General features: G+C 27.8%; 3 protein-coding genes across 5 annotated transcripts in view; all 3 read left to right on the plus strand.

The window, feature by feature from the left end:
• Positions 1-486: 486 nt before the first annotated feature.
• On the plus strand, positions 487-13,178 carry LOC119671590 (protein snakeskin-like). The gene is made up of 3 exons (XM_038082291.1): positions 487-634; positions 12,412-12,529; positions 12,628-13,178. Exons 1-3 carry the CDS (start codon positions 593-595, stop codon positions 12,852-12,854), a joined length of 387 nt encoding a protein of 128 aa, XP_037938219.1. The 5' UTR covers positions 487-592; the 3' UTR covers positions 12,855-13,178.
• On the plus strand, positions 10,953-12,247 carry LOC119673389. The gene is made up of 3 exons (XM_038084653.1): positions 10,953-10,993; positions 11,769-11,917; positions 11,967-12,247. The coding sequence occupies exons 1-3, from the start codon at positions 10,953-10,955 to the stop codon at positions 12,245-12,247; spliced, it is 471 nt and encodes a 156-aa protein (XP_037940581.1).
• A 5,234-nt stretch (positions 13,179-18,412) lies between the features above and the next one.
• LOC119671591 (putative uncharacterized protein DDB_G0271606) overlaps positions 18,413-22,543 on the plus strand; it is a 54,967-nt gene continuing 50,836 nt past the window's right edge. For all 3 annotated transcript variants that reach the window (XM_038082292.1, XM_038082293.1, XM_038082294.1), the window contains exon 1: positions 18,413-18,611. The gene's annotated coding sequence lies outside the window, so the exon portion shown is untranslated. The remainder of the gene's footprint in view (positions 18,612-22,543) is intronic.

A 22,543-nucleotide genomic window follows, 5' to 3' on the forward strand; every position in this document is an offset into this window, starting at 1 on the left:
CCTTAAGCTAGTTTACTGTTAAATTCCTTACCCATTTTTTTAAAGCGTTTTAGTGCTTTATTCTACTAATTACTAATTCAATATAACAATAACTTACATTTTATTTAAATTTATGTTTTAATTTTATTGTTATTTATATTATAATCCATATTTTTTATAAAAGTACTGTGACTGTTTGTATTCTCAACATAGGAATCCTTATAAACATTAGAAGTAAACAAATGATGTCGTCACATACCTTAGTATAGCAACAAGAAGCAGCACACTACACCACACGAATCACTATTAGAACTGTTGAAGCAACAAGTTGTTAAGTCATCAGTAAGAAATATATATACAAAAGCAAAGCATTTGTAAGTACCACATCGAAAAAAACATATGCCAACAAAAATACTGGTTTTTTGTTGCTAACACAAAATGTTGATATGATTTTTGAGCAAAACGAAACAACATTTGTATTAAAATATCAGTTAAATTGTATCGCTCGTTTAAAGAAGGTTGTTTTTGAAAGCTTAAGAGCCGGAAAAGGAATTATTTTACATTTGTTTCTCAAATTATAAGAAAAGTTTAATAAAAATAAACTAAACTCAAAATGCAGTTTAACAATCGTTTGTTATTGAAGATCATTCAATTAGTAAGTGAAATAATTTGTTTACTTTTAAAGTAGTGTTGTGACAGTTGTTGCTATTATTTCTATGTGTAAGAACTTTATTTTTATGTGCAGCTTATGTGATTATTTAATTTAATATATAATAAAAAAAAAATTAAGAAGAAAGTTTAATTGAAATAATTAAAAATTTCTTTACTCTTTATATACTTGCTCCGTGGTGCTTTAATAAACATTCTATGTTATTTCAATTTTATTTTCTGCCCTTGAAAATTTTCTGCGGAGTTTTATATGTTTTCAAAAATATGTGTGTATCTATGTATCTAAAGAGCCTTCTTATTTTATTTGGGTATATTTTGATAGCCCATTTCTGTGTGTTTTATTCATGGATTACCAAATTTTTTTCATCAATCAAACTGGTTTTTTTTACCCCGAATATGTATTCCGTATCTTCGATGCTGCGAATATAAATAACGTCATTCATATAAATTTTGTGCGTAGTTTGTTGTTAGTGAAGCATGGATATCCGTACTCAATGTTAGTATATAAATATTTTGTTTGTCATATAAGGTATCTGTGATTTTCAAAGAAGGAAGTTATTTTTGATATAATAAAATTAGTTTATTTCATTTTCTGCTCCTTTTTTATTTTGAATATTATTTGCTACACTTTTGAACGTGTTTGGCGAGATATTTTATTATTTATTCAAGAGAGCAAATCGGGTATCTGAAATGACTGAATTAACTGACTAAATTGATGGACCCTATTACATATAAGTTATATATAATGCAGTTATTTTTATTAGTGGATATAAATATATTACTGTTACTTTTATAATTTCCTATTTCAGTAACCGACTATATACTTCAGATTTTTTTACTGACATTTATAGGTTTTAATGTTACTTAAGATTTAAGATTAGCTGACAAACATTTAAAAGTTTTGAATTGAATCCTTTAACATATGTTACTAAATCATGAATAATAGTAGAGGTAGTGGACTACTTTAACTCGGTAACTGTAATTATTATTCGGTAACTGCCTACTCGGTAACTGCTTATTCGGTAACTGCTTATGCGGTAAATGCTTAATCGGTAATTGCTTATACAGTAGCTGCTTATTCGAAGTGGTAAGATAATAGACGTTTGAACAGGGGTTTTCAATTCTTTCTTGGTAAAATCATTAAATTGTTAGATAATTTTGTTTTAGTTTATAAAAATATTGGTAACAGAATTCAACTATTTTATTTACCTAAGCATTTCTTATATTTAGTTTGAATATTATATTGTTTTTGTTTTATTATTTTAAATATTATACAAAATACCGTGCTAGTTATCTGTGCTTCATAAATCTTCTGAATTATAACATTTATGGCTTTTAAATTTCAAGTAATATACTTGAAAACTTTGTCTTAGGTATTAAATTTTGTTGTCCGAGCATATTTAAGTAATATTTTTTAATACCATTCAATAAAACAATAAAATAATTAAGAAGTGTTCGCTTTTACTACACATTTATGAATATTATTGTAATATACAAAATTCCGGTGTCAGATTATTTGATAAAATGCAATTGTTTACAAAAAATACAAAACACAAAAATAACATTCAGTAAATATATGTATCTTTATAGAGAAAAAAATATTTGTTTATTTTGCTTTAGTCAATATTTACCGCGTGATTTGTAACTTAAACAGCTGAAGAAGTGAGTCAGAAGAAAAGCAAATTTCAATTTTTTATCTAAAAAGATAAAAGTTTGCAAAATGCATTTTGCAATAAAAAATATGATAATATGTTTTATTATAATTTAATGTAATATCGTGAGTTCAGAAATGGCTTGATTCCTTAATTCTTTAGAGATACGAATATAGTATCGCAAACTCAATGATGATTTATCCGTATATAGCCATCTCTTGTTAAAATTTATCATGTTATATTTACTATCTACGTTTCCTAACGCCTAGTTATTATATTAAATTCTGTTTAATGTGTTAGTGCAGAAAAATATGAGAAGTATTTCTCGAAGAGCTTACATCATTCCGATGCGTTCTAAGTTTACAGTATTCAGAGTTAAAACTTTACAGAATTCGTAAAATAAGAAGCATTTCCTGTTATTATATAATATTCTTGAAATTTATTTATTTTGACTCATGCAAAATATATTTACTTATCTTATAAAACGGTTCAGTGTCAGCAAAAAAAATTACAGGCCTCTTCTCTTTTTTTCGAATGGAAATTAAGAAGGAAAATATGCAAAAGATACAGATAAACCATACTATCCACATGTCTGATTAATGTGCGAACTTTTGATTTCAAATCTTACACATTCTGCACATAAATCTATTATTCTATTTGTAATAAATTATGTTACACCCAAGTCGTAGACACCTATAGACTTATTTATTCTTAGCACACAAGTCTATTATCAGTAAAGGTTGTTTACCTATCTATTTACTATCAGTAATAACTTATAGGGTGCTTAATAATAAAATTATGTATTCTTAACACATAAGCTTTTTACTTGTTTCTATCATAAGTAATAAGTAACGAGCCAGTAATAAGTAATATATCTTATACTTTCACTACACAAATTTATAATTTTTCTTCCATTAGTGATAACTTACAAGTGACTCAAAGTCATAAAAACGTACGAGCTAAAAACTCTACACTGTCATCACACAAATCTATTAATTTTTTCTTTTATGAGTAAGAAGTTATTAAGGACTTACTATATTTTACACTGTCAGTACACAAATTTATTATATTTCTTCCATTAGTGATTAGTTTCAAGTAGCTCAAAGTCATAAAAACACACGAGTTAAAAACTCTACACTTTAATCATACAAACCTGTTAATTTTTTCTACTAATAATAATAAGTTATTACAGACTAAACATATTAAAAATTTTCAGTACCTAAATTCATTATTTTTCTTCTATCAATGATAAGTTGTAAATGGCTCAAAGTCATAAAAAGTATGAACTGAAAACTCTACACTCTCATTACACAAACTCATTAATTACTCCTATTATGAGTAAGAAGTTATTAGGTACTTCATATACCATTCATTCTCACCACACAAATTTATTATACCTATTTATTCCATTAGTGATAAGTTATAAGGAGCTCAAAGTCATAAAAACGTAAGAGCTGAAATCTCTACACTCTAGAGATTTAATTTTTTCTATTATGAGTAAGAAATTATTAGGGACTTCATATGTATACCTTATATTCTCACCACATAAATTTATAATTTTGATTCCATTAGTGATAAGTTATAAGTGCCTCAAACTCATAGATGCATACGAGCTAAAAAGTCTACACTCTACACATATAAACCTGTATATTTCTTAATTATAAGGTAAAAGTGATTGTGTACTAAACATACCTTACATTTTCATCACACAAGCCTGTTGTTGTTCTTTCGTGATAATTTCTGAATGCCTATGTACTAATAATACCCTACACTCTTTATGTTCGAGCCTGATACTCTTCTTGTGTTAGTGCTAAATTATGAGTCGTTTAAAGTTATTTTAGTACAACTATTTTAGGCAACTAATATTAACGTATCAAATAGCTTTTATAAAATGCTAACTTGCAAAATTTTTTAGTTTATTTATGAAGAATATATGTACGTGATGTATATATATGTAACTTCCGTAGAAATTTATTTGTCGATTTAAAGTTTATCGGCTTCATCAATTGTCTTTAGACTCTTTATGGCAGCCAGTGAATTCGCCAATTAATAAAAACCTTTTGACATATCGCTGATAGCGCCGTTTTTGTCTACACACAAATTGACAAAAGTTTTAATTTATTTATTTAATTTAGTACAAAATTAATTATATTATTAATTGTTAAATAAATTTATTTTTACATATGGTTTTTTCGACTAAATGCCATAAATTCAATAGATGTTCTTGCCACGAGTTCAAGAAGCGTGCGTATTTTGGCGTATCAGATATATAATATTTATATATATATATTTTTTTAATGGTTAAATATAAATCAATATTTACAGAAAATATGAGTAATAACATCACTAAGGCTTAATAATTTTCGACGAGTATTAACTTGAGAGAAGTGAGTTGTTTTTATTAGTAATACTTAATGTAGTGTGAAGCTGTTTATACTACATAAAAGTTCAAAGTTAAATGTATTCGTAGCCATAAAATAAAAAATTTTTAAACAGTTTATCTAATATGTATGTCTGTTCATTGAGATAATTCTCTAGAATTTATTTCAAATTACGTCATTGTTGATATATGCAAAGCTAAACAAATGCGCTTTATTTAAATTTTTTTACTTCTCATAAATAATTAAGTCATGTAATTTCTTTGTGCTATGATATCATTTATAAGAGTTCTTTTCAATTAGAATTTTGATATTTTAAAATTTTCTATTTTTATAATTCTTTTAAGCAATCATTTTATCGCTATTAGATTTTTATATATAATAAATTGTTATTATAGTGTTCAGCGTAATATAGTATTAATATTAATATAATCTGCTACTGCTAGAATTTGTTTATTAACATTTAATTACTCATTGGCCTTAATTGTATCAGTTCAGTGGAGCAATATGAGCATTAATCTTGAGCTTATATAGACTCATGTAGTATAGTATATTTTAAATGAATCATATAGTAACTTTATTAATACTTGAACATAGCAAATTATATTATATTTAAATTTATTTCAAAAAGTTTTAACATTTATAACCATTGGAATATTTTTATATGTAGGTAATGTATGCTTTATAACAAAACTGTATTATAGAAGAATATAATTATTCCATTAATTGTTTACAAGTATTGTTTACTAAAGCTTGAAGTCCCAGCTTTGATTTCTAAGTAAATATATCTTCAAGTTCCCTTTAGAACTTAAGTCAGTTATTAAAAATAGTAATAATCTATTGGTTGTAATAATCTAGTAGTGATAATCTATTTATGAATGTTGAAATGAATTTTCAAAAACGCTGTGAATTAATTAACTCATTTTTAAAACTCTTAAAGTAGCTTTATTTAATCAATATGTTAAATATTAAACTAGTCTTAAGTTAGACCGCGAAAATGAAGAATAAAGTAATCTCCACTTAAAATGGTTTAGTTACATTTGCACTTGGAGAAAGCTATTGACCTTAGTAATGTCCACTTCAAAACAATTCGTGTGCTAACTTGAATAAATTATTTAAGAGAAAATTCATTAAGTTTATCTATGTTACATAGGTCAAGTCAATGAAAAAACGATCTTCCAGATATTTTGTATAGTGTATAGCACTGAACAAAGACGTAAAAAGTGGTAAATGGACTCTATCTCCCATTGTTTATGCACATGCCTGCATTGTTTATTTATCGAAAAACTCAGTCATTGGAACATCGACGGGGGAACACAGTGCTGCGTCAATGCTCTTATTATATACGTCTTATATATATTATATACGCTCTTATATGTATATGTACGTCACACGAACGTGTATTGAAACCTAGAACAGTAACACATGAAGTAGATTCTTCATGCCTTAATAAATTTGTTAAATTTGTAAAAAATATTACAATTTTTATTTTTACAAAAATGTTTAGATAAATATTTATTTAAAAAGAAATAGCGTTACATATACAAAATACAGTGAAATTTCATATTAATGCAAACGTTGTGTGTGGGTGTTGCCGATTGATTTAATAGGTAATTTAGTTTTCCTGAGCTGTCAGTAATTGTTGTAATAGAGAAATATTAGCACTTCTACAAATACTTAATTATAAAGTAAATAGCATGAAGAAAAATTAACTACACTCAATCAATTAGTTAGGGTATCAATAAACATTGTGTACCATAATACACAATTATCTATGAGGTCAAATTCGACATGGATTGACGCAATCCATCAAATTTCTGTTCGAAAAAGCAAAATAAATTTTATGTATTATCGCTTCTGTTGATTTTGAAACTCAAATAGATTGGTTATAATATCATAAGGTTTATTCATATTATTTAATGCAATGTGAACCAACGTCAATCAACCACTAAATGAAAATATTAACCGATTAATGGCTGGAACAAATATTGACATAAGTCATAAATGATGTATGCTTTATTGCTACTTATTTTGGAAGTCTGTTTACTATATTAGCAAAATGTAAATATCTTGTAGCGAAATTGCCCTAATTTATTAGCGCTGTAATATCAATTTCAGTATTTATTTATTGAATAAAACCCAAGCTATAGATACAATGAATTGTGTTATTGTGTATATTCTGTACAGTAAATAAATGAACTGATGTCATATTCTCACTCTTTGACAAAAAAGGATAAATAAATAATTACTTTATTAATAAGTACAATAACACAATAATACAATAAGAATATATTGCCAAAATAATACAATAATAAATACAAATAAATGCTATTTGCTTAATTTAAACACAATTGTATCACAAACAACGAAAATTATAATATTAATAAAAATTATTATTAATAATATTTTGAGGCTTTGTTTAACAATTTAAAAATTTTATGCAAATAAACCAATTTGACAATAAATGTAGATAAACTGCGTTCCACTTACGTTGTTTATTATATATGTATAAAATAAGTACATATATACCATATATAAAGAGCGATTATAATGTGGATTTTCTCTGCTTTCAACAGAGATTAAATTTACTTATATAAATAACATATATGCGAATATATTTTTACTATATATGTATATCTATTATTCATGCCTGAACTCAAAAAAGAAAAATTAATCGGAAATAAAAGACACTTCAGAACATACCCATTAATAAATTTTTGTGTATAAATAAGTTATGAACTTTAGATCGTAAAAGTAATAAATTATACTAATTGAATTGATATACAGATAAATCGCTTTAATAGATAATAACTGTCAGTGTACATTTTTTTTCACTGAAGTAGTGTAGATAAAAACGGAAAGTATATAAAATGAGATTATATTAGTTTTGTACTTTTTTTAAATTTTGACATGCTTTTTAAATTAATTTAATTTTATAACAATATTCACTTTAAAAAGCTTATATTAATCATTTATTATAGCGCTATCAGTTCAGCTTTTATAAAAAGTTATGATGTGAGTTCTAAAGAAAGAAATAAATTATTCTATTTTAGTGCCTGGTTGAGACTACTATATTACGATTTTTGTTGTGAAGATAGACGCCAGGTTTATATTTATCATGATAAAATAGCTTAGTGAAGATGTAGTATGTTTAACTAGGTTAAATAGAAGAAGGAGGAAGCAAATTAAGGGAGTCGTTTTGTTTTCAAATTCCTTATAATAGGGTTGAACGTTTAACAAGAAGTCGGACACATTGATTCAAGCAAGTATTCAACTGATTTTTATATTGAAGTCATTGTGGAGAGAGAAAGTGAGTTCAGATTAGTTGCATATCCAGAACTTAGATACATCAAGACTTATTTTACTTTTTTCTGAATAGGTAAATGAAAAAGTTGAAAGTTCTCCAATATCTCTCTTAATAGTATATAGAAGTAAATTTGTTATTACAAATATCAGCAACCAATTTTTAGCTATTGGGTATTATAAAAAGTAATAAATAATCACCATCAGTGATTAATGAAACACTGTTGAAAAGTTGAACGCAACAAAATTAAACCATCTTTGAAGTCAATCATTACAGGCGATGAAAAATGGATTAAATACGAGTATATTCAATGCAAGTTACCATGACCAAACACCGGAGAACCTTTACAAATGACTTATAAGGCCGGATTGACGGCTAACAAGGTTATGTTAGTCTTTGGTATAATAGGAAGGAAACTCTTTATTACGAACTGCTTCAAACAGGTGCAAAAGTTAATTCGGTCCTCCACTGCTCACAACTCGACCCCTGGAATGAACAAATCAAGGAAGAGTGACCAGAATTGACACACAGATCAGACGACACACATCTTTGATGACTGGGAACAAATTGACAAGAATTAGTTGAGAAGTTTTTATGTATCCATCGTAGAGTTTGGACCTTGTACTATCTGCCTACCATTTGTTTCGTTCTCAGAAAACTATTTTTAATGTTAACAAATTGACCAACTAAAGTTCCGCTGAAATGTAGTTGGTGAAGGTTTGGGCCAGTAAATATCAGAAGTTTTCCAACGATGAAATTGTGGCGTTATCTAAGAAATAGTAAGAGGCTATGAATAATAATGGCCAATATATACTTGATTAAAATTAATTTTCAATGTAGAAAATATTCTTAAAAAGTGTAACAAAACACTACGTTTAGTAAATAGTAAATTATTTTATAATGACATTCTACCAGTATTCATCGCTATGAGAAAATTCTCAGAAATTACTAATGACTGAAAAGATGTATAATTCGCAGTACTTTATAAAACTCAACACACATTTTTGAATGATGTCATCACTTACATTTCGTATTCTCAATATCTTTCATTGAAGTTATTAAGTTGGACATTGAAAATGTACTCAGTGCGAATAAAAATAAATCAATTGTATTAAAAGCTGAACTAAATATTTAAAAAGAATTAGTTAATAATAAACTTGTTAAATTTTGATTTTGAATAAGAAATTCAAATGTTGCAAGGCTGAAGGTGATAAACTTTAATTCAAACAGATTTAAGCTTGTTATTATTATTAATGAAAAAATGGTTTATGTGCTGTATCTGTATCTTTGTAATATAAGACTTCTGTCATAAACTTCAAATCTTGATAATAGTCTGAGGTGTTAAGTGCTGAGTTTTAGTTTCAAATTAAGTTTTGTTGAAGTTCTTTGTGTTTGAATCAATATAGCAATAATTCAAAAAATAATATAATACATAAATTAGTACTGCAAAAAAGATATATGTTTTCAAAGTCCTTCTATACGCCTTGACTGGATTATTGTTTATATAAAAATTATCTAACAAATTTCGTTACCCAGCGTAATTTCTCAAATGTTTGGGAAATTTTGGATATTTAAGATATTTATGTCCAGCACAAATTTCTGTTGCAACATTTTGACAATTACGAAAATGTTGATGGAAAAATAATATTTTATTAGAAAATATAATAATTTTGATTTGAAATGCCTCAACTTAGGACGTGTGCGAGTTAGGCTAAGTTGCGTTCTAAATGAGGGAAATTCTAAGTTGTGTCGATAATGTATTGATGTGTCGATACGTGTTGATAAATGGCAAAATGTGTGCAGTGCAAAAAAACCCACAAAATCTCCCATTTGGTTTAGCATCAACTTAGCCTAACTCGCACACGACCTTAATTACTTATTTTGCAATAAACAATTTGTTATTATACTTTGTTTACTTGAAATTATTATTCTGTGAACAAATTAATTACTTGGCGACTGTCCGCTTTGTTAGAGTAATCGAATCACGTATGCGTAGCCATAATTCGAAGTGAGGTTAGCGCTGCAAAAGTAAAAATTATGTCATGAATCTGAGATTGGGTGTGACTATTCAATCCCATAACGATGTGAGACGATTTGTGGCTTAGTTGTTAGTTTAAATAATTTATAATTAATTAAAGTAATAAGCAGTTGGTAAATATATGAGAATGAAATAAAAATTCTTATTTTAATTTGGGATTATTCTCAACTAAGTTAGGTTAGGTTAGAGTGTTTCGAAGAGCGTTTGATATTGGCCTGACGGAGTAAACGCAAGCAGACTTATCGGATATTCACTTTGACTTCACTTTGAAAATCAAACAGTTTAACAAAGATAAAACATGAAATCATATTGGAAGCGATGGTTACGATATGGTTCTGGCTTTTTTAAGGGCATCACAATGGCCAATAGTTGGCTTTAAAACTTACTTAAAGTCAACTTAAGTTCAAGTAGAGATTTTTGAACCGAAGCTCATATAACGACCCATTTGGCGTTTGGTGCCATAGATAGACTTAATTCGTACATCATACCTGAATTTGAATAATAAACAATTGTGATGCCATTGATGGATGTTATTTTTACACCACATCTGAAGGTCAAACAAAAATATAGAAGACCAAAATAATCAATGCACGGAAAGTGTAGATTTGAAAGGGTGTAGTCTATATATACAGAAATGTATACAATTGTCGTTTCCGTTTAGCTTAGCTAGTTTCATGGCGTAATTTATATAGACTACTATATAATAATAAAAACAAAAATAAAAATTAATCTATAAGCACTTATTTTCTATTCACATCAGCCCTTTTTCATCAAATAAAAATTTTTATTTTATTTATTAATAACCTTCCTGCAATATAGCTGTCCGGTTTTCTCGAGAAGTCGACAAAAATATTTGAGGGCTGTCAGTTTTACCGGACTGAAGCACATACTTGAGGTTTCTATTGAAATCCTAATAAAATTCGCTAATAACAATGGGCCTTAAAAGGTTTACGCGTGACCCTTTTGGTCTTAGGTTATGCTGGCAGACTAACCTACTAATATCCTTATATATTAAAAATATATTATAAAAGGCATTATTTGAGAAATTAACGCTTTCAAAAACAATATTAATTTTTTTTATAATGGGATTTATTGGAAGGAAAACTGGATTCAGGAAAACTGGAAACAATAGTATACTATCGAAAATTTTCTAAATCATTGAAAATGTTTTAATCGTAATCAGTTTCGGCTATTATTACAATATATCCATACAATGGCTTATATCACAGAATAATGAAAGACAAAATTAGTAAGTGAAAACAGTGTTCCTTCTAATAAATAATTACACATTATTCTTATGTATTCTTATGTATTATGTGTTTATGTATTCTTAAGTACTGTTAATTTTATGTAGAATTTCATCTTTAATATGTCAGTTGGAGTATATATAAATGATGCGCTGATTATCTTCTATCTTCGCTTCAATTACATGTTAAAAATTTACAAATTCTATTTTATTGTGTTTAAGTACTCTTAGAAAAACTATTGTATACCAAAATTTAATAAACAGCAAAATTACTTATTAAGTTAATAATACTGTATATCTATTTCATTAACGTTGTGAATGTTTTTTTATTCAAAAGCATTAGTTTTTGTCATCTATTATATTCTATGCTTACTAAATTGCTTCTAAATAGAAACTAGAGTTCCCTAAATTATCTTTCTTAACTATCAGTTGCCGATTCGTATTGTGCTGTGAAGGTTTTATACTTTTTTATGAATAGATCTGTATGAGAGGCTAATTGAAGTGAAATTGGTTTATTTCCACAGGTCTTCATACTCACTATAGTCATTCTTATCGAAAATGTATCTGATCACAGCTACACAAGCCAAGCAATGTTGGTTTGTGGCACATTATCAGGTTATATGATTATTTGCAGCGCATTACTAATTGGTAATTATAGATATTATATTGAATTCTTTGGCTTAATCGTATTTGGCTGTTGAATTAATGAAATCAATTAATTTCACTAAATTTCATTATAATTCTATTTATCTGTTAGGCCACCTGCTAGGCACTCCAACGCCTGTAGATAAACGTATTGATTTGCTTTTCAGCATTGGTGCCTGCATTATGTTTGTATCTTCTGGCGCAGTTATTGTAGACCAATGGAGTACGGCGTACACTTCTAGAAAAGACAAAAATACAATTATAGCTGCTGGAGCGATGGCCATAATTACTGGGGCCATTTTTATAGCCGATACACTTGTTATATTTCGCAGTTAGATTTTTCGCTTTTAGAAATATATATAATTATCTTATTTATTATATTAATTGAATTAAATAAAACAGAAATTGATAAATTTAACAGAAACTGATCTAATTTATTTCCTAGAAATCTGAACATAATTATCTAAAGAATTATATAATAATTTTTTCAATTTTTTAAGGTGATTGCCGTGGTCTGTATTATCTTATGGGAAACTGTTGGCACGCTCTCTAGTCGATACATGATCGTATGCGGTACTGTTGCTGGTTTCACAATTATCTGTGCTGTCTTATTCATTGGTAAGACTTGCTATCAAAATTCTATACTTTATTCTATTTAGTTAAATTAATAAAAAAATTTGAATCGTTGCTAAACAAGTTCTTGAATTATTTTTCAGGTCACATTCTGGACTCACAAGTTGAAAAACGCATGAACGCTCTATTTTCTATAGTCGGTTGTGTGCTCTTCATCATCTCTGGTATCTTAGTAATTGAACAATGGCAGGATGATAAATGGTTTGGATTCAATAAAGAGAACCGTCGTTATGCTCTAGCTGCCGGATCGTTGATGATCATTAATGGTGTCATCTTCCTTTTGGACGCAATATGCATTTTTAGATCGTAATTTTCATGTCTAATTTATTTAATTTCAATAACAGATCTTCTTTCATACAACAAGAAACAACTCTTCAAGAACAGAAGCATCTTTTATATTATTATATATATGTCCAAAAAAATCTCAAACATAAGTATCACTTCATATGCACATACATACTCCACAAGAAATTTAAAAAATCTCATATCAATCACTATAAGATGCATCGCAGAGGGAAGAATTTAATCTTCAAAAACTTAAAGAAGCAGTCCTTGAAATGACTTTATATTCTGACATTAAATTTAAATAAACTTTTCTATATACATCCCTTGTATTCTGTGTTTATATTGATAATTACAATATTGTATTTGTATATATATATTTATATATATGTGGCTGTAGATGTGTATGTGTATATGTTGTTTTTGTATTTGTATCTTAGTCTATTTATATATGTATTTTATATATAAAGATAACGCTTTTTGCAAAATAAGGAATTTCTCTTTTAATTATCAATAAAAAGTATTTGTACGAGTAATGAAGAAAGCTTTTTTACTGTCTTCACTTGTCTTTTGATGTACATGACAAATATGTTTCGGTACTGGTCTAGACATTTAAAATACCACAATTTTATAGTCGACGCTATTTTTTATACTTTAAAACTTTCTTTTTACAGTCGAGTGGAAGTGCCTGTGATAAGAGATGTCCCCAAAAATAAGCTTGAAATTAATCGCTTCTAGACGTTGCATGCGATCTTTTAAAGAACGTGGGTTTTAAAAGATCGCACACTGCTTTGAAACGAACCAAGCACTTGTTGACTAATTTGTAAGAAACCGAATGTGATATATATTATTTAGTATTCATAAAAAAATATACAAATCGAAATAAAATACAATTATTAAGAAATTTTAAAGATATTTAAAATTGCTTTGGAACTCCATTCAATGGAGAGCATGCTCGGAAATGAAATGAATCAACAGGTTATTTGGTAGAGTATCATAATAAAATGAAAATACGAACCTTGTGATCGAAAATTGAATTGACTGTACAGATCTGAAGTCCAAATATGCAATACATATATATCCTGAATTTATATCCGATTGACAATATAGTTTAGACATATTTCAGTTCTAGCTATAGGCTTGTTCTTAGATACGTTTCGTTACAATATGTTGAAGTCGTGTGGTGATAAAAGTTAAAAACACTTGTTTACAATCATCAAAATGCATACATTTAACCTTTTTTTTAAATAAACGACGTGGAGGGTATTTGCAGGATCGATAGTAAAATAATTTTAATTTGCATTTAACTTGAGTTAATTATTTTCGTACAAAGTAAATATTTTAATTCCTTAGTAGATTGTAAATTAAAGTTAAACGATATATGGTATATAAAAAATAATAAAATGATTTATTTAGTATATTTTTTTGTTTTTCGTTTAATTTAATGATAATAGGATATACTTTAATGTTACAATTGTTAATGAGAATCAGTCGTAATATCTTTGCCAAGAGTGTTTTTATATAAAATTGTGATATTTACTACATACACAGTTGTATGTTGCTATTTAATAAAGTTTACGTAAAAATTTCAATACTTTCATAGTTTAAAAAACTTATTATAATTTCGGAATTAAAAGTATTTAAATATTTAAGTAAATTAATTTAATATCAACTTCCAAATATTTATGGAATTTATGGAATAATATCAGAAATTGTTGCATACTTTTTAGCTGTGTTTTAAATTTTAAGTTTGCTGGAATTTTTTAGGTATTATTTTTACGATATTCATAACACATTTACAATAATATTTTTTAAACTCATTATCTTTATTAGATTAATAACTGTCCTTGATTCTTTAAGTTACAGCTGGCGATCAATACGTCATAATATTATTCTGTTCCATTTTCTTCAAATAGCTTTTTATACTTTGAACTATAGTACCATTTTGTGGGATTAGGGCTGGATGTTTGTATTAGATATACCCTAGAGGTTTGTTTGTAATTTTAGTTGTCATGATTGTGATTTTAGTTGTCAATTAATGTTGCTGTTAATACAAAATTAAGGTTTTTGACAGTTGAAATTACAAACAAAATTCTCGTGTGATTTCAGTAGTAGGTTGTCATTGACTAAAACCGTATATAGAGACTATGTTAAACTCTTTTGTATTTTAATTAAAATAGTTAAAACAATTCATTTTAGTAGGATCATCTTTATATGAACAATTAGGTAAATATAGCTTTGTTAACATAGTGTAAGCAGAGTGTTACTGGAGCATTGCATTTGGATTTCATCTTCTTAATGTCAACTTCCCCTAGTGGCTTATAGGACCGCACATCATTTGGTTTTTGTGTGTCTTAACTAAAAATATCTAAGGCACTGTACAAATACACCATAAAGTTGAATACATTAGACTATATAAAGTCCACACTGATGCGGCTACAGACCATCTTGTATGTTAGGAGTCACTTTAAGTACATATTTATGTGTTGGTTACAATACCTGGTTAATCGCTTCATTTCTGTTGCTTATTTTATCCGTACATAATCACAACTAGTTACTTCTTTCGAAGATTTCATAAGAGGAATAAGTGCTGTTATTTTTAGAATTTCATCGATCAGAATATAAAGTTGATTGCTTCAATTATTGTTGCTGGTGACCCCATATTTAATTATTAACTTTTGTATTTGAGGAGTAATTCTAATCTCTGAGGATTATTTTTAAAGTACTGGTAAGAGTGTTCGGATTTGAATTACACAGCTAAATGATCTTATCAGTTACATTTTGCGTAATATTCTAGTCCCTTTACAACACTTATTATATACATCTATTTTGTATTTATTCGTAACTGTTAAGAACAAGAAAAACTCTGTACGATGACGAAAAAACGGTAAATAATACTTTATTTAAATTTATTAGCAACGTTAGTTGTTTAATCACTCCCGGCAAGTACCTTGTCCTTTGAATATTCATGCTATTCGTCATTAAATTTTGGGTGGATATAAACGAAACACGTCTGATTTATTGCAATAGATTGATGTGATATTTCTAGATTTTACTTAATTGCATATGGAGGGAGCATGGTTGGAGGGGTTGGAATTGATTAGGTTAATAAGGCAAGGCTGCCAAGAGAAAGAGTTTCTATGGACATTCTAATTTGTGTAGCGATGCAAACCAAAACAGTGTTGGTAATAATACAGTTATTACAACTATTACACTTAACAGAATTAAAATTTTTTACCTGAGAAACCTGGCTTTGTGCAATTTCTAGCTGGCGTATAGTAGTGTTTGAGGCCTACACACCCATATAGTGACGATCGAATTGCTTTCCTTTTCGATTTTCGCTGTATTTGCTCGTTCATGTGGGTAAGTAGGTCTTCTTGGTTTCACAACTGTCTGCATCGTTTTATTTTTCGGAAGAAAATATTTCCGAGATTATTACGTATTTCTAATTATTTATTTTTATTTATTTAATTCTAATTATTAGTACATAATTTATTGAATTAAATTTAAGCTTATGTTTGGGGCTCATAAATTGGATAATCAATCCAATAATCTATAATACATAAAGAGTATAAAAGTTTTGATAAAGTCAAAATTAATATTTTCTCGTTTTAAACTTTTTAGTAAAAAAATTAAGTTGAAAAATAATAAAAACAAAATTTTATAATTATTTTTTAAATAATATAAATTTAAATATTATAAATTTACTCAAAATTTATAACTGTCGATTTGAATACATTTTGAAATCAGCTGCTTGCAACCAATTTTTTGTTGAAGCACTTTATCGGCTATGCTTTGACACAACGCACAACGGAGAAACTCGTGCAAGGAGAGAGAGCATTAGTAGTAAATGCTAAAGTCGAACAGCTTAGTTGTAAGAGCGAATGCTGAGCTGAAAACAACAATGTGAAGATGAAGTTGCACACAAAGCAACAAGTATAGCAGACCAACCTGCAAGAGAAGACTTGATCTCTGAGTTGTCGTCTCGGCTGCTACTTTGTCAATAAGATTTGCTCAGCAAGCATGTACGACGTTGTTTTGTTCAGCAGGAAGCAGTCAAGTTTTGACGGTCGTTCGTAGAAGTTGTGTTGATTTCTGCAGCCGAAGAATGAAGTCAACAAACGTTTTTGAAGGAATACTTTTCACGATTTTATAAATAAAAATTAAAAACAAACGAAATACATATGTGTGCTAATATGTAGTTAAATTTATTAATATTTAATTAAATTTCAAATAAAAAGTGTTAGAGAAAATCGTTAAAAGTTGATATATTATTAATACGAGTGCAACATTAAAAAACTATATATTAAATAATATAAATTAATTTAAAAAATAATTGAACAGCATAGTTCAGATAATACATATATAGTGAAACTTATGTCGTATTCAACACATATCTTATTTATTTTAAAAAAAACTGGGTTGTTATTTAACGTAAGTTATTTGTTCTGCTATACCATTCCAATCATTTTAGTTGGTAGCAAAACTGTACGCATTGCATTTAATGTTGTGATTTATTTCAAATTTTAATATTATTTATCTAAAGTAGCATTTTGCTTAAAAAAAAAACAATCAAAATTTTCTACAAATTAAAAGAAGTCAAATTAAAATTTTATGTAAACAAAAGATTGTTTCATTTGACTCGAATTCTATGTCTTTTCGATTGTCTATGTTTGTTTTCATATTTAAATATATATATATATGTTTGTAATCATTTTTTCAAACTCTTATATGATTTGACAGTCAACGATGAAAGACAACAATACTCTGTTCCACTCCTCTTCAGTTCAGGTTAGTTGAATCTATATATTAATCCACCTCATCCGCGTCATATTTTTTTTCGGTTTTATGTTTTTCGATTTTTAAGACATGTCGCGGGTGGCGCTGGTCGTCGTTGCTTATGGCACCATAACACCATAACAGCAACAAAGAAATAAGATATCAAGTGCATTCACACTTGAAATCTGAATCTGAAATAAAAGTAAAAAGTGCGATTTTACTAAGAATTTTGTAGAATATTCGCACCCAAGGGGCAAAAGGCTTTAGCCGTTTTTGATTACTAAATCCAAACAATACACAAAACAGAACAGAGCAGAACAGAGCAGAACACAACACACAACAACACAACACAACAAAACACCAACAAACCCAAAAGATTTATGAAAAATCATTCAATATATACAATACATAAAAGTCATAATATTAAATAAAATAAGAAAAAATTCACTTAAAAATAAAATTAAAAATTTTAAAAGAAACTTGATTGTCTACGTTGCAAGCTAAGCCAAGCCGTAGCAAAGTCGTGGTTGCAGATACTCACTCACTCACTCACTCACAAGACTTGTTGATTATTTTTTTATTTTAATTTTTAATTTTTCGCTTTTTTGTATGGACCGATTGACTCTAAGTCGATGTGGTGGTACCCTAAGTATCTTTTCTTGGCTTGTTTCTGTGTCTACTGTTGTTGTCGTTTTTGTTGTTTTTGTTGTTGTGAATTGTGCCACTTTTATTTTGGCCAAAAGGAATTGAAAGTTATTGAGCTCAATTTTCGTTAATAGCGCAAAAAATCCAATGTTGAAATTTATCTAAAAAAAACGTACTAAATATTGAATTAAAAAACACAAGAAAAAGGAAGGAGATTTGAAAAAAATTAGTTAAGATATTTGAGCATTTTCAAGGAGAAGTGTTAACAAGTGTTACCGAAATTGTGATTTTAATTTTATTTAACAATATTTCGAGAAGAGAAAGCGAATATACGAGAACTTACTTTTGCAACATCAAACTGGTAAGTAAAATATTTATGGTATTACAATTGATTTATTTTGAAATATAAATGAATTATCATTACAATTCTAACAAATTTTAGAATCCAGAAAAATATAGTTATATGATATGACAAAAATCTTATAACTGAAAATATATTATACTATATATTATGTATACTATTATATGTTGTTTTAATCAATCCATGTTTGATTGTTATTACATTTAATATAAAAAATTCAAAACTTGATATAAAAATGATTTAATATTATTCCAATATTAGTGAACTAGTACATAAAGGATAGAGCCCTGAAATTAATTACGAAAACTGACAGGCTTACTAATACCGCGTTATCGAATCTCCAAATGGTTACAGGTTCTTCGGAGAGGTATGCAGTTCTGAGGACAATTATTGCTTAGTCTGATGAAGTGATAAACAATAATTCAGTAAAGGTGTAGAAGGGGGTTATGAAGAAAATTGCAGTTAATAGAGAGCAAAAGTGCTCAAGTGCACTGACTCAACTAGCCTCAATATAATAATAGTGCAGTAGTGTAGGTGATATAAATATAGTCAAGTGACGCATCATTTAAAAGTGTAAAGAATTTTCGAAATTAGAATATGCCGATTGATTGAAAATTTTTTTCAAGGAACTCTGCTCGAAGGTTTCAATAAAGGTTTTTACTTTCTTAAATAACTTGTTGTCTATTTTATAAAAAAACAAAAGATTCTCCCTATATATAAGGAGTAAAACTAGTATAAACAATTTTTCTTTCAAATCAGTCATATCATTTCAACAAATTTACAAATTTTTTCCTTTTTAACATTTTTTTCAACTTTTGGATCAAGTTAATAAGTTAATGTTAATGAGAGCTTAATCTAGAGACGAGATTTTGACACATTACTACGGGCTTATATGTGTAAAAATTATATTATATGAATATATATGAATATAAGGTACTTTTTATAGGAGCGCTACAACAGATTTTTTTTGAAGCAGTAGGCAGAGTTATATCTTTTTCAATTAAAAACTCAGATATATTACCATCATTCTTAGTTCCTATAAATTAGTTTAGGTCAGAAATGCTTTTTAATATATACTTTCGATGCTATTTATATTATATAATTATTGATATATAGAAAGATTATAGACATTATTTATTACACTGTTTTTTTGTTTTTTGTGGAGATGGAATATTTTCAAATTTTTTTTAATTTACACAAATTAAGAAAATTCAACTCTTTTTTTAAAATATATAGCTAAAATATAACTGCAATAATATTATTAATAATTACTTGTACTTATTATATTCTAATGCGTATATATAATTTGATTTTATTAACCGTAAATAAAATTTTTGCAATAAATTTTTGGGTATATTTTTGTTTTTTGGTCATTACTACTCGTAGATCTCATATAATCTGAATAAATTAGAAATCGTATAAAAGCAACGCAAGAGAAAATTGAATGATGAGACTTAAAATTTTAATTCTTAATTAAAATTAAAATTAATCAATTTTTATTTTTTGTCACAATTCTTATCATATCGTATTTCATGGTTTCTTTTGATGGCCTAATAAAAATGCTGTTTTGTTCACAGTTTTCAAATCAATTTCGCTAAATTTCTTGTTTTAGAATCTGAGTTATAGAAAAATATCTCAGCCTCACGCATGTAAACGATATTTTAATAAAAAAAATGTTCATATCAAACATGGACCAGATCAGACTTGACTAGAAAGTTGCTGGTAATTTTCTTTTTTGAAATGTCTTAATGTCAAAATTCTTTTTTGTTTTAGCTTTTTAATGTGATTTCCTACCAGAATAACATGCTGCCAAAGCAAAATCTATTTAGTTATAAATTAATGACATTCATTTGCATTTGTACGTATAGATCTTTGTAAATTATGTATGTCAACTTATGAATAGGAAAAGTTGTTAGGGAAAATATTGCAGATTTACTAACTAAAGAATGAATTTAATTCAATATTTCAATGAAACAAACGTATTCGTAGATTAATCAAAAAAAATAAAATTATTTTATAGAAATTAAGAAAACTGCTATTCTATTATCCCATTACTTTGGATTATAATCATGTACGTATAACTTCTTCCATAATTTGTATGGAGACATAAAAACGCTTCCTAAATGGCAAGACCTTAGTGTTCAGAATTTTTGATGAAATTTCGGAAATACTTGTAAAGCTTGCAGTGACCAGTAAATAATCAGATTGAGTCCTTAAATCGATCTTGCTTAGCAAAAGGACGTTTGCTGCTATGTTGGTACAAATATGATTATATGTATATAATATCTGCTTACTTACTCAGTTGGCTATTACAGACATGAAACGTTCTTCGTTGCGTCCATCAGCTTCCCTTGGCCAGTCTTATAAAAGGCTTGTTGTTTTAAGTTGGGTAGTTCCGTATGCCTTCATATCATTGATCACCTGGTCTTCCACCGAATATGCGGACGTCCTTTATCACGTTTTCTACTAGCGGGTACTAAATCAAATATTTTTTTATCTGAAGTATTTTCATCAATTCGGTGCCACTTAACTATATGCTCACAAACTTAACTATGTCTATGTCGCGGTATAGCTTCTGCAACTGATGGTTTTACTTTATTCGATTTTCGTTATTAACGCATTTGAGACTATAGATTATTCGATAAGTTTTTCTCTCGCATGCCATGAATGCGCACTGATCACTGTTGGTTATAGTTCTAGTTTCTGTTGCATACAGCAAGACAGACATGAAAAAGACTTGTAGAGCGTGTCTAATGGTTGTCGGGAAAGGCTTTTATTTCTCAACTTCCTACTTGGGTCGAAGTAATATTTATTGACTAGAGTGATTCTTTGTTAAATGTTTAGGTTGGCGTGGGAGTCATGCTGATTCCTAAATAAATAAGGTCCTTCAGAGCTTTGCATTTAAAATTGTTAACAGTGACGTGGTAGAAGTAATTAATATATGTATATAGTATATATATAATATATTAAATATCTTATAGAAGTATTAAGTATTATATTATCGCGTATGGCGGTGGTATATTTTACGAACGTTTTTTAAAAAATGAATTTTAGATTCTCTTTTTATTGATTTTACGTTGTTTTTTTTTAAATTACGAGTAAAAATTAGTTTTTTTCTACAAAGCAGAGTAAATATTTCTGTTTTCGGGGCTTCTCTGTTTCTTATCATCTTTGAAATAAAATACAGACAAGGAATAAAGTAATTTATAAAAATAAACCACGCCTTCTATTTTAAATGCAATGTGTACAATTTGAAGAATTTTCTAGTAAATATCAGTTCTCAGAGTTCATGGTCCTCTGCAAAGTATATAAAAAAGGTTTCGTAAGTTTTATGCTTCTGTATCTTTTTTCAATTAGAAATCACTAAAAATATTTATAATTACTCCCATTATTTTTCATTATGATTATTACCATTTCGCCTGATTATCATTCGGAACAGTTTCCTTCTGCTTCTTCAGTTTCTATCTATTACCTTTCATGAAAATAAAAAGATACTTCGCATATGTTTTGTCTTGGTGCTGTTCAGTTTTCTGCTGCCGGTTTGTTCCAGGTTGTTGTGCTTCGGTTTCTGTTGTTTTGATTGTATTTTGGTGCTTTGTTTCTATATCCACGAGCACTGGTCAATACATGTTATCCACAATGGCTGGTAATTTCTTTCAAAGCCTAACATTCTCAGTATGTTTCTACCAAAACTAGAAGATAAAAGATCATTTAAGCTTATATTTTTTCGAGATAATTTTTTTTCCTCAGTGCTGAGCTCATCTTTTAAGCACTTTTTATCATTTATTTGTAACTAGCTTCGAAGTTCTGTGGTTGTTTTGCTATTGTTGCATTTTAAAGTGTTATTGGAGTCGTGCACGAATCTTTTACAATAGGCAATTTACGAAGTATAGAAAACAAAATTATAAAATGAGAAAAGAAAACAAACAACA

This window comes from Teleopsis dalmanni, chromosome 1 (assembly GCF_002237135.1).
Source record: "Teleopsis dalmanni isolate 2A chromosome 1, ASM223713v2, whole genome shotgun sequence".
NCBI classification, from domain to species: domain Eukaryota; kingdom Metazoa; phylum Arthropoda; class Insecta; order Diptera; family Diopsidae; genus Teleopsis; species Teleopsis dalmanni.

What these genes read in the sequence shown, in the direction of transcription:
- LOC119671590 (XM_038082291.1), top strand. Translation starts at nt 593, where the DNA reads ATGCAGTTTAACAATCGTTTGTTATTGAAGATCATTCAATTA. An exon ending in TATTGAAGATCATTCAATTA is followed by an intron (nt 635 to 12,411) that starts GTAAGTGAAATA and finishes CAATTTTTTAAG; the next exon opens with GTGATTGCCGTGGTCTGTAT. An exon ending in CTGTGCTGTCTTATTCATTG is followed by an intron (nt 12,530 to 12,627) that starts GTAAGACTTGCT and finishes ATTATTTTTCAG; the next exon opens with GTCACATTCTGGACTCACAA.
- LOC119673389 (XM_038084653.1), top strand. Translation starts at nt 10,953, where the DNA reads ATGGGCCTTAAAAGGTTTACGCGTGACCCTTTTGGTCTTAG. An exon ending in CGTGACCCTTTTGGTCTTAG is followed by an intron (nt 10,994 to 11,768) that starts GTTATGCTGGCA and finishes GGCTAATTGAAG; the next exon opens with TGAAATTGGTTTATTTCCAC. An exon ending in CAGCGCATTACTAATTGGTA is followed by an intron (nt 11,918 to 11,966) that starts ATTATAGATATT and finishes ATTTGGCTGTTG; the next exon opens with AATTAATGAAATCAATTAAT.